The 17,342-nt window shown below is 45.3% G+C and overlaps 2 protein-coding genes across 9 annotated transcripts in view; one reads left to right on the forward strand and one right to left on the reverse strand.

Annotated features, from left to right (window-relative positions):
- PCDH9 (protocadherin 9) overlaps nt 1–17,342 on the reverse strand; it is a 761,173-nt gene that overhangs the window by 293,213 nt on the left and 450,618 nt on the right. The window lies entirely within an intron of this gene.
- LOC310705765 (uncharacterized protein) lies at nt 12,196–17,338 on the forward strand (the record flags this gene model as incomplete). The annotated part of the gene is made up of 2 exons (XM_083500588.1): nt 12,196–12,814; nt 15,203–17,338. The coding sequence occupies 2 exons, from the start codon at nt 12,196–12,198 to the stop codon at nt 16,174–16,176; spliced, it is 1,593 nt and encodes a 530-aa protein (XP_083356714.1). The 3' UTR covers nt 16,177–17,338.

Consider the following 17,342-nt stretch of genomic DNA (forward strand, 5'->3'; position numbering starts at 1 on the left):
TGGTGATGAGTTAATCCTAAGTGTGGAAAGGGAGCAAAGCAGAAATATCCTCCACAGGCCCTGAGTCTTTGCCTTGGAAATAGCTAGCTTGGTCGTGGCTTTATTGGTTTCTTCTCCTCTAGCTGCAGTTTGACTCCAGCCTGTGTTTCCATGTCTGATATCCTTTTCATGCCACTTCCAGACACCTTGGATATACAGTTCAGCTTCAACAACAAACTTGTTTTGGACTATCCTTTTTTATGAAGCTTTGACTTCCTGGGAAACAGTTTCAGGGGTACCCTGAAAATGTTGGCCTACGGTTCTTGTCTGTGTCCTGTCCACACGACTTTGTTTACCAATGCTGACAGCCACGTTTACTGCTGGAAATCCTAAGAGGCACTGAAGTCTTTGTATTTGAAAAGTGATAGTATGATGTTAAAACACTGCAGAAGGAGGAACCACCAGTTTTTTATTGATCTACCCTGCCCCCCACCCCAGAACAGCTTAAAAGAAAAAGTTTAAATGAAAATATTTCTGTCATCTGCCTGCAAGTTTCTTCTTTAGAACTGTGTGTCATTCATACCCCCATAATTCAATATGAAGGAATACGGAAAAACATGTTTTTTCAAGGGTGGAAAACATAGAGAAGCACAGAAGTGTGTTAATACTAGGAATTGTAAATTTACTGCCGTTGCAAAGGTACGTATCCCTACACACACCAAAAGCTGAAGAGGGAAAAGAGAGTAGCAGGAAAAATTCATTTCATTGCCCATTGTGAATTGCATTTCAACTATCTGACAATAATTATTTGACAAGGAGACCTCAAGGCTGGAACAGTCATAGAATGATTAAGTTCACAGACAGCAGATGGCCATGTAGTCTAAATACCAACAATGAACCTAAGTGATCCATGTTTCAGCACTGGTGATAAACAATATGAAATCTGGTATCTGGGAGTAGGAGGACATTTTTAAATAATTAAATAGATACTGGCTTTCATGATTGCCAATAGAAACATTTGAAAAATATTTGGGCATAATCTCTTGAAGCCTGGAAGGCAACACTGCACCTTGAACTTTCTGGCCACTTAGTGTGATGTAGAGAATATACAGACATCCTATGTCCTCTTTTCCTTCTTTGCCTCTTGTGGAAAAAATCATATTCTGAAACAACTCAAGTGTTCTAGAACAAACAAGTTGCACAAAATGTGCAACTCTGTGCAGACCTGGACAATTACATTAGCTTCAGGCTTTTGTGATACAGAATTAGCAGTTTGTTTTGTTACAGAGGACCTCCAACCATATAGCCTTCGGAGAGCCAAAATATTGTACTTGTGAATGACGGAGAGCTCTCTATGTACAGTAATTGTGAAATCAGGTGGGTGGAGTAGGGCACAAAGAATCATAGAATTGTAGAGGTGGAAGGGACCACAAGGGTCATCTAGTCAAACCCCTGCAGGTCTACAAGGCAACCCCTAAAGTTACCATTAGCCATGAAGGGGAGAAATTGCAGGTTGAAAAATTAAGCTCACACATTTTCGCTTCTATGGATAACAGCAGCTCTGATAGTGCTGCCTTAGGGGAAGTAGGAAGCATGTAGCAGTCTGTTCTTTGCCAGTTACAGAAAAACACAGGAAAAGCTGCTGGAAGCTTTTCTTGATCCAGGTTTGCCAGATTGTTGAGCGGTTATCTTACAGGCTGCACTGCAGGACTCGTTTTAGATTTTGCTTAATAAAGTAATTAATGATGCAGAAAATTTGTAATCTTTCCCCACAGATATTTCTGATAACCCTGGATAAACAAGCAAAAGGTTTTCAGGAGTATCCAACTGTTGATGTCTATTCCTATGAGCATGTAGGGAAGGAGGACAACCTGTAATATGCAACATTAGCATATTTGAATGCAACTTGAATGAAGTATCTGGGGTGGGGCTTACCCTGCATAATCAGTCACATGATGCAGTGCATTTGAATGGAACTGCCCATCAACTTTGGGGGGGTCATGGCCCCCTCAAATATTTTACTGGGGGTCCCAAAGACCCCTCTGCCCCTTGTTGTTGGCTCCTATGTTACCGCCTCCCAATGCAGGATTTCCTGTCTTCAGATAAATGCAAGAAAAAACAGTGTGTCCATCTATCCAAGTTGGTTTCCAGCCTTCAACCCTCATGCTGTTCTCCATACGTAGTGAGTGTGCAATAATCAGGCACTCTAAGTAAACGTAAAGGTACCCTTGACCATTAGGTCCAGTCGAGGACGACTCTGGGGTTGCGCGCTCATCTCGCTCTAAAGGCCGAGGGAGCCATCGTTAGTCCGCAGACAGCTTCCAGGTCATGTGGCCAGCATGACTAAGCTGCTTCTGGCAAACCAGAGCAGCGCACAGAAACGCACAGAAACGCTGTTTACCTTCCCGCTGGAGTGGTACCTATTTATCTACTTGCACTTTGACGTGCTTTCGAACTGCTAGGTTGGCAGGAGCCGGGACCGAGCAACGGGAACTCACTCTGTTGCAGGGATTAGAACCGCCACCTGCGTCCCTGCACTCTAAGTAAACCCAGTCAAATGTTTTTGGGAGCTGTTTGTTGTTCGAACTTGACTGGATCTGTGCACAGCAATTTTTGGCAGAGTGCTTATAGCCAAAGCAAACTGTTCTGGAGGAAAACAGAAGGCACCCTGTTACACTTTCACCACTCTAAACCTGTTTTGAGTAAAAATAATTCTACCCTGTTTGTTCCTGCATGAGTCACTGTTCTGAGTCCTGACTGGGATGATGCAGAGATATGGCAGAATTGAACAAAGGCTAATCTAAAAACCACATCCAAGAGACCCTTGAGCCATTTTAAAATTAGCGGATCTGGAAGGTTTCAATAATGTGTTTGGGTGGCATGCATACTTGTGGTACGGCAAGGTTAAAGCGCATAAAGCATTTAAAAACCATATTGTCAGGAGAGAACTGTTTAATGTTTGGACAAGGTATAAGGAATTACTTGAAAACAAAACCCCAAGGTGGCTGTCACCAATGGAGGTGAAGGCTCAGAAAAAACTTAATATGGAGGCTAAATGGCCAAAATATTGGGAAATTTTGGAACAAGAAGGAGACAAATTGAAATTGCAGAGCTTTGAGAAATTAAAAGATAAAGTGCGAGACTGGCTACATTACTATCAGATAAGAGAAGTATATAATTTGAACCAAAAAAAAATGGCTTCCAGGTGCAAAAATCAAAGTTGGAAACAGAACTGTTAGAACCCAAAACTAAGATTTTGTCAAAGATGTATAACTTGCTGTTGAAATGGAATACTCAGGATGAAACGGTTAAATCTGCAATGATCAAATGGGCACAGGATGTTGGTCATAACATTATGTTTGCTGACTGGGAACAGTTGTAGACCACAGGTATGAAATTTACGGCATGTAATGCTGTAAGAGAGAATATTATGAAAATGATTTACAGGTGGTACATGACACCAGTCAAGCTAGCAAAAATCTATCATTTGCCCGATAATAAATGTTGGAAATGTAAAGAAATCGAAGGTACATTCTTTCACCTTTGGTGGACGTGCCCAAAGATTAAGGCTTTCTGGGAAATGATATATAATGAACTGAAAAAGGTATTTAAATATACCTTCTTGAAGAAACCAGAGGCCTTTCTCCTGGGCATGGTCGGCCAATTGGTGCCAAAGAAGGATAGAACTTTTTTTATGTACGCTACAACAGCAGCAAGAATACTCATCACAAAGTATTGGAAGACACAAGATCTACCCACCCTGGAAGAATGGCAGATGAAGGTGATAGAGTACATGGAATTGGCAGAAATGACTGGAAGAATCCGAGACCAGGGAGAAGAGTCGGTGGAAGAAGATTGGAAAAAAATTAAAGACTATCTACAGAAATACTGTAAAATTAATGAATGTTAAAGGGATGTTGGATTGAAAACAAGCGGTGTTGGTAAAAAGATTAATAAGAATATGTAAATATGGATTGATAATGGTAGAAAATATATATTTACTATAGGTTAAGATGCTGAGTAAGGTTAAATGATAGAGGGTAAGGATTTGCTGAACTTAATATCTGAATTGGAATACAAAAAGGGAGGTGTGAGGAGGTCAAGAAACTAGTGAATGAAATATAAGATATGAAAATACTAATCTTTTTTCTGTTTTGCTTATTGGCGTTTTTTATTCTTTTTCCTTCTATTTTGTTAACTGTTTTTTATTGTGTATTTTTTATGTGTTTTGTTTTGTACTTTTTATTTTTGTAGGTTTTTTTGGCTTTTGTATTCTATGTCTAAATTTTGAACCCTCTGATTGTTTATGAAACTTCAATAAATATTATTTTTTTAAAAAAATAAAATTAGCGGATGGACAGCACAAACATATACATGCCATGCCAACTCAGTAGAAAGTCTGAGCATAGGATTACAGCCTTATTGCAGAATAAACGTTTCCATCAGATACATGAAGTGTCACCCCCAAGTTGTCAAATATTACACACACACACACTCTAAGGTACACGGGGGGCAATTTTCAGAGTCAGGGCCAAAAATGCGGAACAGAGGATCATGCTAAGATTCAGTAAGCAGCATCCTCTATGGCTGGGAGTTACACAGCAATCCTAAACAGACACTAGGGAATGGCTCCCATCAGGACTTAATTCTGAGAGGGTGTTGTTTCTGAATAAACATGTATAGGCTTGTGCTATTAGACTCAATTTAAGTATTTTATTTAATTCTCATGGCACAGTAGATTTCTCAATGTATGCCATTAATTCCCAAAATGAGGACTAGTGTACACTGGTGTGTCATAGGAGAATTGGTGGCATGCCATGTGAAATAAATTAAATATATGCACACAAAAAGAGAGAGAGAGGTACTTGAGCAATCATTAATGCTCATCAATGACAGAGTAACATAAATGACTGAGACAAGGAGAGCCCTGGATTTTAGACCATATATGATGAAACAAACTACTAAGACATGTATTAGCAATGTCCGTGCACAGCAAAAAGAAATGCTGACTTAGAACCGCTCCTTTAAGAAAGGGTGGCGCAGGATGGGGGAAAGGAGAAGTTATTGCTTGCAAAAGCATTCCAGCAATTAGAGCTACAAAATATATTATTCAAGGCTGCAAACGTATATGACAAAAACAACAGATGATAAAACTGTTCTATACCATAACATGCATCTTTCTATAGCTAACCTTCTGAGTATGTTTGCAGCACAAAATAAACCCTTGCTCTGTTACAGACTTCTACAGCCCTCTAGTGTTCTAAAACCAAAGACCCCAACTAAAAGCATCAGGAAATGATTCTGCTATTTGCAGCTGAGATTTCCTCTCTTGTTCCACACCCTTGTCTAAAATGAACATCTCTGACAATGATAACCAGCTAAACGGGAATTTGAGAGAGAGAAACTCTGTTGATTCAGAAGTTGTGTTTGCATACGATGGAAACAGTGCCACAAGCAATTCAGATTTCTGAATGGATGCCTAAGGCACACAATTGCTTCAATTCTAGGTCAGGTTGACAGCATATTTTGACTAAAACAATAAAGGGAGTTTTTGCAAGAGTAGCAAATTTCTGTGCATTTGTATTGAGTTTCCACCAAGTTTTACTAGTGAAATTTGGAATCCTCTGCTTGGGAGAAATGCCTGGAGGATGTCTGAGTGAAGTTTCAGATCAAAGTTCCCAGGGTGTCTGCACAACCCTAGAGACTTCTGAAATCTCTGTGCCACCCTACAGGCTAGTTGGGAATATTATTCATAGATAGCACCCTGAAGGAAATGTAGAAAATGTGGGAGTGGGGAAAACTCCTCCATATCATTCTTCAGGAACTTCATCTCCCCATCATCTCTTTCTCTCTTTCTTTCCCAGGTATTTTCTGTTGACAGACTCTAAACTGGCCAAAGCTAACCTGGCATCCTCAAGATGTTTTATGACTTCCATCAGACTGGACCGGACCTTTGATTTGCTTCTGCTGCCTTGATACTAAACATATTTACTTCAGAAATAAGTGTCAATTTGTTACAGAAAAGAAACATATATATTTAAAGTAAGCATAACAAAAGGAGCATCAACAACTAGGGAATGCCCAGCAGACCATCCTCTGACTATGATTTTTAATTTTTAATTTTTGAAAATAGATGTAAGAAGGTCTGTAGAGGATTTAGGTTCAGTATTCAGCATCTCAAGGTAGAGCTGTGAGTCACACCGCCTGAAACCCTAAAAAGCATCTGCCAAGCAGCGTAGACAATGCTGAGCTGGAAGGACCAAGGGTCTGACTTAATATAGCTCAGGTTCCTATGCTTCCTAATCAGAATCAAATTACATTGTATTATACAATCACAAACCCATTTTTTTAAAAAAAGAAGGGAGAAAGGATGCCATGGCAGCCAGTCTTGACACGCCTGTGTTGGCAAAGGTGCTGCCACAAGGTCTGTTTGGCACCGTTGACAATTGAGAGCTCCCTGGTCTGTAGGACCCTGGACTAGCAAGACAGAAGGGAAAGGCAGTTCGATCCCCCTGTGCTTACAGGTTGGAAAGAGCCACTAGCTCTCCTTGCACAGGGTTGGTCAGCAATGAGGCCTTGGGCACAGCATACAACAGTCAGTCAACACAAAGAGAAGATGAGGTTGTTCTTGGCCTCTTCCCCTTTAGACAGCATGTTGAGCGCCTCATGTCTGGATGGTTCTCAAGAAAGGGAACAAATAAAACTGTTCACCCAGAACACTGGAAATCATGCAGCAAGCAAGGCAAGAATGGTTCTCCTTGACACCTCCTTGAATATGCGAAAGGAGCTTTTTTATATGGGAGTGCATTCAATTACAAATCTTACATGTCTAGTCTAAGGTGGTACAATCTAAGAACAGTTTTTTACCTACCTAATATTGTAAACTGATTTTAGTACATCTTTACTGTAAATAAACTGTAATAAATGCTTTAAATAAAATTAATAAATAAAATCTACAGTTGGTGTGACCTAAGAGAAGAACAAAGAATAGGATCATGCAACATGTTCAAATGCAAATCTCTTCAGTTTATGGAATTAGCATACCCTACCAAAAAATTTAAAATAACGTTTCCTCCTTGGAGGAATCATGAAGGTTTAACCATAGTGACTAAGTTTTGTGATTAACATTTCATTACCCACCCCAGGCTAGGAAGAGGCTAGGAATCAAATCAGATCAAAATATTGAAATGAAAAAGTTATATTTAAAATACCAGTTCATAAGAATCTTTTGTTTTCTTTTTTGCCTTCACGTGAAATGCCTTTGGCACCTCCAGGACTCATACATGTCTGCCATTGCATGGAGGTTAATGTGAAATGTGCTATATACTGTCAAAGCAATGTCTATCAAAAGTCTGCTTTTAAAGATTGTGGACATTCTAAGATCTCAAATGGGAGGAAGGATGGGAGGTATCTATGAATAGCAAGTATCTCCTACCCTTTCAGAAACAAAACAGGGAACTGGAATGATGCCTAACTAAAATAATGAAAATAAACAAATGTGCAGGCCAAGTGTTCTGCAGCTATGCTTCCTTCATGCCATCTAGCAAACATAAAAGAGCATCAGCAGTCTGAGCATTGACTTAGGACCAAAGAAACAGGCATGCATAATTTACTAATGCCCAGAAATCAGCAAGTATGAGCATTCACATGAGAATGTTGACAGCAATCCCCATTTTGAACAAAGAATCACATGTCAGTGATTCACAGTCACAAAAACGTCACTGACAATATTTATAACTGGGTGAATGCACAGTGCAGAAAAATATTTTCAGAGACCTACAAGGTCATCTGCTGCTATCAGTGTTCACGTGTGACGGTGTTAGTCGAATCATGCACCAAAATCTTTTGTCCTGTTTGGGAATTCCTCACGTGTAAACAACTGGGCCAACGAGAGTGGGGTCTGCTGCCAAGACCTACCCTTTCTGCCTTGTCACCTTTATGGGGTTTACAACCCTCTGTAGGTTTGAGAACGAAGGTCTGAAGTTAGGCTCCATGAAGCTCCTTTGTGGGATTTCAGAATTGTAAATCACATGGGAGCATTGATGAGTAGAACAGACCTCCCACAGCAAACCTTCACCCTCAAATTTATATGAATATGTAAAGTGGGTGGCAGCGACACAACTGAGGGGGTAGGGCTTGGCAGTGTGCCCTGGTGCACACAAGGAGAACAAATGCCCCAACAGGGTGGTAGTAACATACCATATTTTTTGCTCTATAAGACTCACTTTTTCCCACCTAAAAAGTAAGGGAAAACGTGTGTGCATCTTATGGAGAGAATGCAGGCTGTGCAACTATCACAGAATCCAGAACAGCAAGAGGGATTGCTGCTTTCACTGCGCAGCGATCCCTCTTGCTGTTCTGGCTTCTGAGATTCAGAATATTTTTCTTCTTGTTTTCCTCCTCCAAAAACTAGGTGCGTCTTGTGGTCTGGTGCGTCTTATAGAGTGAAAAATACGGTATACACAATTAGAGAAATGAAGATCAAAACCAGCAATTAGCAGACAGGGGGAGGGGAGACACACAGAGGACTCTGCATTAAAGAAGATGTGATTTAAGGAGATTGCCACCACATAAGTAGTTTTTAGGGCTGTAAGGGCTGCCAAACAACCAACTAACTGCACAAACCCAGGTGTAAGAAACCAAGCATAAATCAAAATTTCCTTTCTCAAATTATCACTGGAACAAAACCACAACAGAGTCCTTTGAAAATTAAAGTTTAGGGTGAACAAAAAGGGGAAGTCAAATCCAAATGGTTCTCCCCACAAAAACTGCTTATTGAACAGAATAGGAAAGATCAAGTCCACAGGTAACAAAAGAGATCATTTATTTCCATGTGACCACCACAATAATGAACAATGTATTCCATTGTTTTTATTTAAAAACTCACAATAGGAAACAGATTGAGGCTAAATCCTAACCCCACTTATCTGGAAGAAAATGTGAGCTGCACATTGCATTGCAATCATTACATTGCAAAGTCCCAATGGCCAGGAACCTGGAACACTAGGAGGAGTAAAGGCTGATAGGGAGAGCAGGGAAGAGTTTGTGGAGGTGGGGAAGATGGTAATAGGTAAAAGATTAAGCACTTCCTTTCTTCCGATTCCTTGTCTGGGGGAAATCACTTCTTCCATCAAAACTTTGTTTCACATGGCTTGCAGCAAAATGTGCTGTTTGCCCTTCAGTTACAGAACAGTTTTAGGTAAATGAAATAACTATAAGCCATTTCCCACCCCAAATCTCTGGCATTTCTTAAAGCACCCATTAGCAGTATTACAACTGGATCGAAGGCTTGCCATGTGTGCTTGTATACATTACCACTTAGTGCAGCCGCAGAACCATTGCTGCGCTGTCTGACTGCCGAAGCACAACAGTTTATTTTGCACTTGAAATTTCTGATAACTGTTGCCTGGGGGATCTCTACAGGGAGCTAACAGAAGGCCAGCTGTTATATTTACTAGTGAGGAGGCTCATTGCGCTTCCTCTGGACAATTCTACTAGAGTTATCAGGTTTAATAAATTGCAAAGCTAGGTAAGGGCGGCAACACAAGGTGTAGCAATATTAATGTGATCTGCACCAATAATAGGTATATGCTGGAGCCTGTCCATGCATTTCCTTATTCTTTTTTTTTGTGTGTGGTGACCTTCCTTGCTGAAACATTTGACTAGACTTCAGGCTCCTCTATGTTCCACGGCCACACCCTTGTCACAAAAAGTTGCCATTGTTCTAACCAAAACCAGCATGAGAATAAATCATGTGTGAGGGGAAGGGGTCTCAGAGCCTAAACCAACTGGTGGAATTTTTGTCCAAACCTTCATTTTCAAATAATGTTTCTAAATTTGCACTAAGCAATCTTTGGGCCGGGGTCTAATAGTGGAAATGGAGGAAGGCAGAAAGACAGAAAAGGGAGCCATCACTAGTATATGAGCCTCAACAGATAACCTCTGAGGGAAAACAAGCTCTCTCCCCACACAAGCAAACACACACACAAGTTGCCTACCACTGGTTTTAGATAATAATGATAATAAAAACTGGTGCTTGAAACCTCCTGTTTCAGGCAAACAGAAAAAAAGCAGAAATTGGTGCATTAAGTATTTGTGGTTAGTACTTAGATTTTTAAAAGCTTGTGTAAATTTTAGGAAGTCCAAGTGCTGTTATGTTAAGAATAAGTCAGAACACCACTAGCTGTTTATTGATATTATGAATTTCTTTTATGGTACCCAAAGGAAAGCTATTTGCTCGGCAACAACACGCAAGACAATGTCTCAGACCCTAGGAGATTCTGCCCTAACTTTTCAGATAGGACATAATGAGTGGGTGTGATTATGCCCGTTCCGAACTTCAGGAGGAGAGGGGGTTGCGGGCAAACGACCCCGCCCACTCTCACTCCCGCGAGGCTGGCGTCAGCCTCGCGGTGTCAGGGAATTCCCTTAATTTGCATCCCCCCGCGGCGCCAGCCAATCGGCTGGCGGCAGGGGCGGGGCCTCTCAAAGGCCACTTAAGGTCGGGGCAGCCCTCGGCTCGCCCCTTTTCTCCATAGCAGCTGACGCGGTTCGGATCGGATCCCTCTCGTCGCGCCGCTGTTTTTTTTATTTCCCTTACCTTTTGTTTTCCGCGTGTGGCTGGCCGAACGGATCTTTGGTAGCGAGCCTCTGCCAGCTAGTTCTCTGCCGTACGGATCTTCAGCCCTCGGCCCACGACCGGGTCCGACCGCGCCGCTTACGGAGCTACGCGTTCCACTGGGTTTTCCAATCGCGGTCTTACTCTTGAGCCTCGCAGCGCCCCAACGAAGGAGCTCAGCGCTTCGCCGAGGGATCTTCGATCGTGAGCCGCTGCAGCGCTCACGGGAGGTTTCTTTTCTAAGCGGAGTCGGGGATAGCAACGCGGGGAGCTTTGGGGGGAGGAGCGGGCTCTCGGCAGTAAGCGCTGGTGTCGTCGTGACGTCCGTTGGTCCCCTGGTAGAATCCCTGCGTTGTGGTGCTCATTCGCCTCTTCCTCGCTTACTCTACTCTGGGGGCTTCCCCGTTGTTAATTCCCGCTGCGGTCCGCCTTTTAAAAATCTTTTCCGGCGTCCTGGTTGCCTGGGCAACGACCCAGCTCCCAGCCATCTTGCAGGCACCACGTGGCTTGTAGGGACGGCCATTTTGAGTGCACCACGTGGTCCCAGCGGCGGCCATCTTGGGTGAGGCAATTCTAGCCCGGGTCCCATAGGGTTACAGCGCATCCCCTGGTTCTTTATTTCAGCAGTTATTTCAGCGCTTTTGGTTCTTTATTGCAGCAGTTCCTTATATTTCAGCAGTTCTTTATCTGGTTCTTGATTTCAGCGGTTTTGGTCATTATCTCAGCAGCTCCTTATCTGGTTCCTTATTTCAGCAGTTCTCACGGCTCATAATACCTTACCATTCCCTTGCTGGTGGTAATTCAGCCCCTTATTAGCCTTATTGTTTATTTGACCGTTTATTCCTCTAGCTCTTTTACTTCATTGACCTTCGCTGTTTACTTGGTTGGTAATTCAGGGTTTGCCTTATCCCTTCATTAGTCTTTGCAGTTTTACTTAGTGGGTCATTTTGGGATCGCTTCACCCCCCTTTTTAGCGTTATTCCCTCATTAGCCTTCGCAGTTACTTCCTCAGTTTCGGCGGCATCTAGGCCTTATTTCCCCCTCTGTAGCCAGATAATTCCTGGTCTCTTTTGCGTTGCTGATTAGTACCTTCTGTACCTAGCTGCTTTTGTTCCTACCTACTGGTTGCTAGCTTGTTCATCAAGTAACTTGGGAATCCCGCGGTAGTGGGTCTGACCTATTGACGCCAAACAATTAGTACAGGATACGGACTAAAATTGATTGATGATACTTTGATTTTAGTGTGGTACAATATTAATAATTAGAATTTGGAAACTTTATTGAGACAATTATATTTACTTGGACAATAAATAAATAATTAGAAATACAAACGTGGTGTATACACATATATCGTAGCAGTTGATTGGTGGTGCTTTCATATAAGTAGCTGGGCAGCGGGCAACTACGCCTGAGTCGATAATATAGCTATAAATATATAAGTGCAGTACAGATAAATAAATAAAACAAATAAATTAATAAATAAATAGTAAATAAATAAATAAATAAATACAAAAAAAAAAGAAAAAAAAATTTGAAGAAGCATATAGATAAATATAAATAGAACAGTCACTCCCTGAGGCGCGGCTTCCGGCTTGCGCATGGAGGGCAACGGCAACCCCCAGCAACCTCAGCTTGGCAATGCACTAATGCCAACAGGCACAGGTAACCCGCAGGTAGTGGCTCAGCTCTTTTCCGCGCTGCAAGCATTCTACGCGCAGTGCAGAGCTCCCATCACCCCATCCCCGAACATCGTTGAGTTGACACAAGATTGCATACCAGATACCCCCCCCAGCCAGCAGGGTCAGGATGGTCCTTCCACTAGTGCAGCTAACGTGGTTGAGCAGGCCCCCAGCAGGCCACGGACGCGCTTACAAGCTGCCAAAACTCAAAAGTCAAAGTCGGGTCCATTGAAAGGCAAGGCACCAGCTAAAAAACCTAGGTCAAACGCACAAAAGGCCAGGCCAGCGGTGGCCTCTACATCGGCCCCGCGCCAGGAGGTGATTGACGTTCCCAGTGTTTTCCAGGATAACCCTAGACAACCTAGCACGTCGGAGGAGTCATCTTCCGAGGAGGAGCTGCCCCCTCAGCAGGCGGCCACTGCCTCCGACCCGGCCCCCCGTGACGACGCACCACGGGGCGGAAAGCGGAAGGCGAAGAAGAAGCATCGGTCGAAGAAAAGCAAGAGGAGGGACACTTCGGACTCCGAGGAGGAAACAGGTACCTCATCTTCAGATGGTGATAGTGACGCCCCCATGGAGACTTATTGGGGGGAGGGGGAGGAAGTTGGTGCTCCTCAATGGGTGCATGAACGTAGAGCCAACTCGCACAGGAAGGCATTTAATGGCACACTCGATTGGAAGGATGGGGCTCTGGTCCCAGACGTTAAAGTCTCGACCAACGCTGCCACTGACTTTATTCTGGGGAACCACCTCTCTAAGAGGAAGAGGAACAAGATATTGAATGGCAATTACGTTGATATGTTTTCCTTGCTGCCACCAGCCCAGGTAAAGGGAAAAGGGGAGAAAATTAAGTACTATGGGAAAAGGAGGTACAGGGTACCCCGGGTTGAGCGATCTTTTGAGAATTGGCTTAATGGCTATCAGGTATTTATGGCTGTCGTGTCAAGTTGTTATCCTAAGAGGGGCGCGCACCTCGTGTCCTACCTGGCTCATGTCAGGAGGGCTCGGGAGCAGGCAGGTGATGAAGCCGCTTTGGCGTATGATGAAGACTTTCGGAGGAATGCCTCGCTACTGTCTTCAACGCGCTGGGACCAAAAGGACAACAACTGCTGGTTTGAACACGTGGGGCCCAATATCGAGAAGAAAACCGCTCAACAGCCAAAAACTGGTAAGGTGGAGACCCAACGCCGTAGGCAGTGCTGGGACTTCAACAAGGGTACCTGTCAGCGCCTTACCTGTAAGTACCTGCACGAATGCGAGAGGTGCTTAGGCAGCCACTCTGCAGTCAACTGCTTCAAAGGTAGGCAGCAGCCCTTTCGGGGGGCCAGGGGTCACCTCTCCCGGGGAAACAGGGGTGGCTCCGCTGGACCCGCAGCCCCCGCCCAAGGGCCAGCTGGGGCTCGCTACTAACATCTCCCTAGGCCTTGCGTGCTCTCCGATAAAATTGGAGCCCTTGAGAGCACTCTTGAAGTTCTATCCAAATAGACGGGCAGCTCAACTACTTGAGGAAGGGTTTTCTGAAGGTTTTAGAATTCCGATTGCTTTTACACCCAATTCCAGTTGCCCCCCTAACCAGAAATCAGTGTTAGAAAGGCCTGACATTGCGCTTAAAAAGATACAGAAGGAAATTTCAGCTGGCAGGGTAGCCGGTCCATTTGCAACTCCGCCTATTGAGGGGCTTCATATCTCCCCGCTGGGGATTGTCCCAAAGAAGGCCCCCGGTGAATTTAGAATGATACACAACCTGTCCTATCCCAAAGGAACTTCAGTTAATGACGCCATTCCCCAAGAAATGTGCACGGTTAAGTACTCTTCATTCGACCAAGCTGTGCGGCTGGTGAGGAGCTTTGGCAGGGGCGCCTTCTTGGCAAAATGCGACATCGAGTCAGCGTTTCGCTTACTCCCGGTTCATCCGGAAGACCACCGCTGGTTGGGTTTTAAATTCCAGGGAGCGTACTTCATTGACAAAGCTATGCCCATGGGTTGTTCTATTGCTTGTGCTGCTTTCGAGTCCTTCAGCACGTTTTTGGAATGGGCCCTAAAGTTTAGAACTGGCTCTCTAGGGGTGGGTCATTATCTTGATGATTTTATTTTGGTGGCAAGTGACGCTGGGGAATGCAGGTCTCTCCTCATGGCTTTTGAGTCCTTAGCCAAGGAGCTGGGGGTCCCTCTGGCAAGCGAGAAAACGGAGGGTCCGGTCACGACCATGACCTACCTGGGGATAGAACTCGATACCGTAGCCCAAACCTCGCGCTTACCAGCTGACAAATTGGTTGCCCTTAGGGAGCTTATCGGCCAAATGCTGCCTTTAAAGAAGGTCACCTTGAGGCAAATTCAATCCCTCCTGGGGCACCTCAACTTCGCCTGCCGTGTAGTTTCCCCCGGCCGTCCCTTCTGTGGCCGCTTAGCTAAACTGTCCACGGGTTTGCGGTCACCCCATCATAGGGTACGCCTTTCCAAGGCAGTAAAGGCAGACCTCCTCGTCTGGTTGCAATTCCTGGATGGGTTCAACGGTATATCGCTGTGGCAAGATACCTTGGCCCTTCAGTCGGATTTCCAGGTACATTCAGATGCGGCTGGGTCCTTGGGCTTTGGAGTTTACTTCAGGGGCCAGTGGTGTGCACAGCGTTGGCCTCCCTCCTGGCAAGGTAAACCAATTCTACGAGACTTGACCTTCCTAGAATTCTTCCCCATTGTAGTGGCAATCCACTTGTGGGAGGACCAGTTCAAGGACCATAGGGTCTGTTTCTGGACGGACAACCTAGCGGTCGTTTCAGTCCTGAATAAACAGTCATCACACTCTCCTAGGGTGGCTTCCCTTTTACGGTACTTCGTCCTTTCCTGCCTGCGGCTGAACCTTCACGCTTCAGCCAAGTTCGTCCCCGGTATTGACAATAACATTGCGGATGCTCTATCTCGTTTCCAGATGGAACGCTTTCGCTCATTGGCGCCGGATGCGCAGCAGCAGCCGCAACCATTCCCGGAGCACCTCTGGAATATTGGCAACGAGAAGCAATAAAGGGAGTATTGTCTGCGCTAGCGCCCTCCACCCTGAGATCCTATAATAAGGCATGGCTAGACTTTACATCCTTCCGCATTAAAAAGGAGCGGTTCAAGCCAGGCAGGCCACCGTCCAAGTCGGAAGTCATAGAGTATTTGGTTCATCTTAGTGATCTTGGTCGGGCCCCCAAAACTCTTAATATTCACTCAGCAGCGATATCCTTCTTTTCCAAAACCCTGTTTTCCGTGGATCCCTGTTCGCACTTTGTGGTACGGAAGATGCTTGAGGGCTGGCGTAGGTCCAGGCCCCACGGCCAGGACAGGAGGAGACCCATAACTCTAGACATACTCACCCAAATTCGTAGGAAGCTGAGGGCCCTGTGCTGGTCAAGATTTGAAGCCGGATTATTCTCTGCAGCGTTTTCCTTTGCTTTCTTTGGCGCCCTGCGTATAGGCGAGGTGGTCTGTGGGGACTGTTCAGACCCTAAGGGGCTATTGCTGGAGGACGTAACCGTGGCCAGCTCACATGTGTTAATAAGAATCCGGAGCTCTAAGACGGACCAACTCGGTAAGGGAGCCTTGGTCCGCCTTCAGGCGGCTCAGAATGCGGGCCCTTGCCCCGTTAAGGATGCCAGGAAATACCTGCGTGTAAGACCAAATTCTAATGGCCCCTTTTTCTTGCACTCGGATGGTTCCCCCTTATCAAAACAACAGTTCACGAGGGTCTTGCGTAAAGCAATCGCCGCCATCGGTCTTCCGCAGGAGGAGTACGCCGCGCACTCCTTTCGCATTGGGGCGGCGACCACTGCCGCCCATATGGGTTTACCAGCAGAGAGAATTATGGATATGGGGCGTTGGAAATCTAATGCATACCGGGCTTATATCAGGAAGCCCTTGTAAAGTACCCTCAACCCTCCCCACCCCCGACACTCCTCCTGATCCGGTTCTTCAATTTCTCATTTCAGGTTCTGAGGTGGTTCGACTGTGGGTTGTCGGCCACAGCATCGTATATTGGGCAAAACGCCGTGCTGAGCATAGGGGCTGGGATGCTGAGCTACAATTACCCAGCAAGGTGCAAGTGTCATGGATTTCTAGGAGGGGTATGCGTTGGGAGGAGTTTCTCCCAGCTGTATCCAGGAAAATCGCTGCTGAGGGTCCTCCTACGGCCTTGGTCATCCAGCTGGGCGAGAATGATCTGCCTTATAGGAAAGGGGTGAACTTGATGTGGAACATTATCAATGACCTAGAATTGTTGAGGGCATCTCATGGAAACATTGCAATAATTTGGTCTTCCTTGCTGGAAAGGCGATGTTGGCGGGACGCGGAGAAACCTGGTGCCGTGAATAAGGCAAGGAGGCTGGTGGAGCGCGCGGTAGCGCGTAGGGTGGTCGCGTTGGGAGGACGGGTCATCCAACACCCATGCATACGATTTGACAAGGAAATGCTTTATCGCTGGGATGGCGTGCATCTATCTGATGCTGGCAATGATACTTGGTTGGCGGATATTTTTCAAGGCATTAGGGATTGGTTACAGGCTTGAGGGTATTGGCGGCGAGCCGGCTTACGGCTCGGGTGGCGGTAGGCATTGGCCGGGGTATGGTAGTATATTGTCATGCAAATGAGGTTGGGTGGGGGAGGAACGCCATCACCTCCCCCAATGCTTGAAGGGTAGTTCGTTAAAGGACTCCGAGGGGCGACGCCTCGTCCGAAACCTACGGAGGCTAGGGCCTAAAGCGCGCCCCCGAGCGGTAACCCCTCGGGGAGCGCCTAGGGATACGCATCTCGGGTGGCTCCCCCTGTTGGTGTTTAACCCTTCCCGGTCAGACCGGATAGTCGGTTAGGGGCCAATGCCTAAGCCAATACCCTTCTTACCTGTAATCAATAAAGTTGTGGCCATTTACGCCCATTAACCTAAATTCTGTGTCCGTTGTCTTTATTTATTCCACAGTGGGGGGGAGGGATTAGCCACGCAATGCCCGTTCCGAACTTCAGGAGGAGAGGGGGTTGCGGGCAAACGACCCCGCCCACTCTCACTCCCGCGAGGCTGGCGTCAGCCTCGCGGTGTC

This window comes from Podarcis liolepis (assembly GCF_965112155.1).
Source record: "Podarcis liolepis genome assembly, chromosome: 4".
NCBI classification, from domain to species: domain Eukaryota; kingdom Metazoa; phylum Chordata; class Lepidosauria; order Squamata; family Lacertidae; genus Podarcis; species Podarcis liolepis.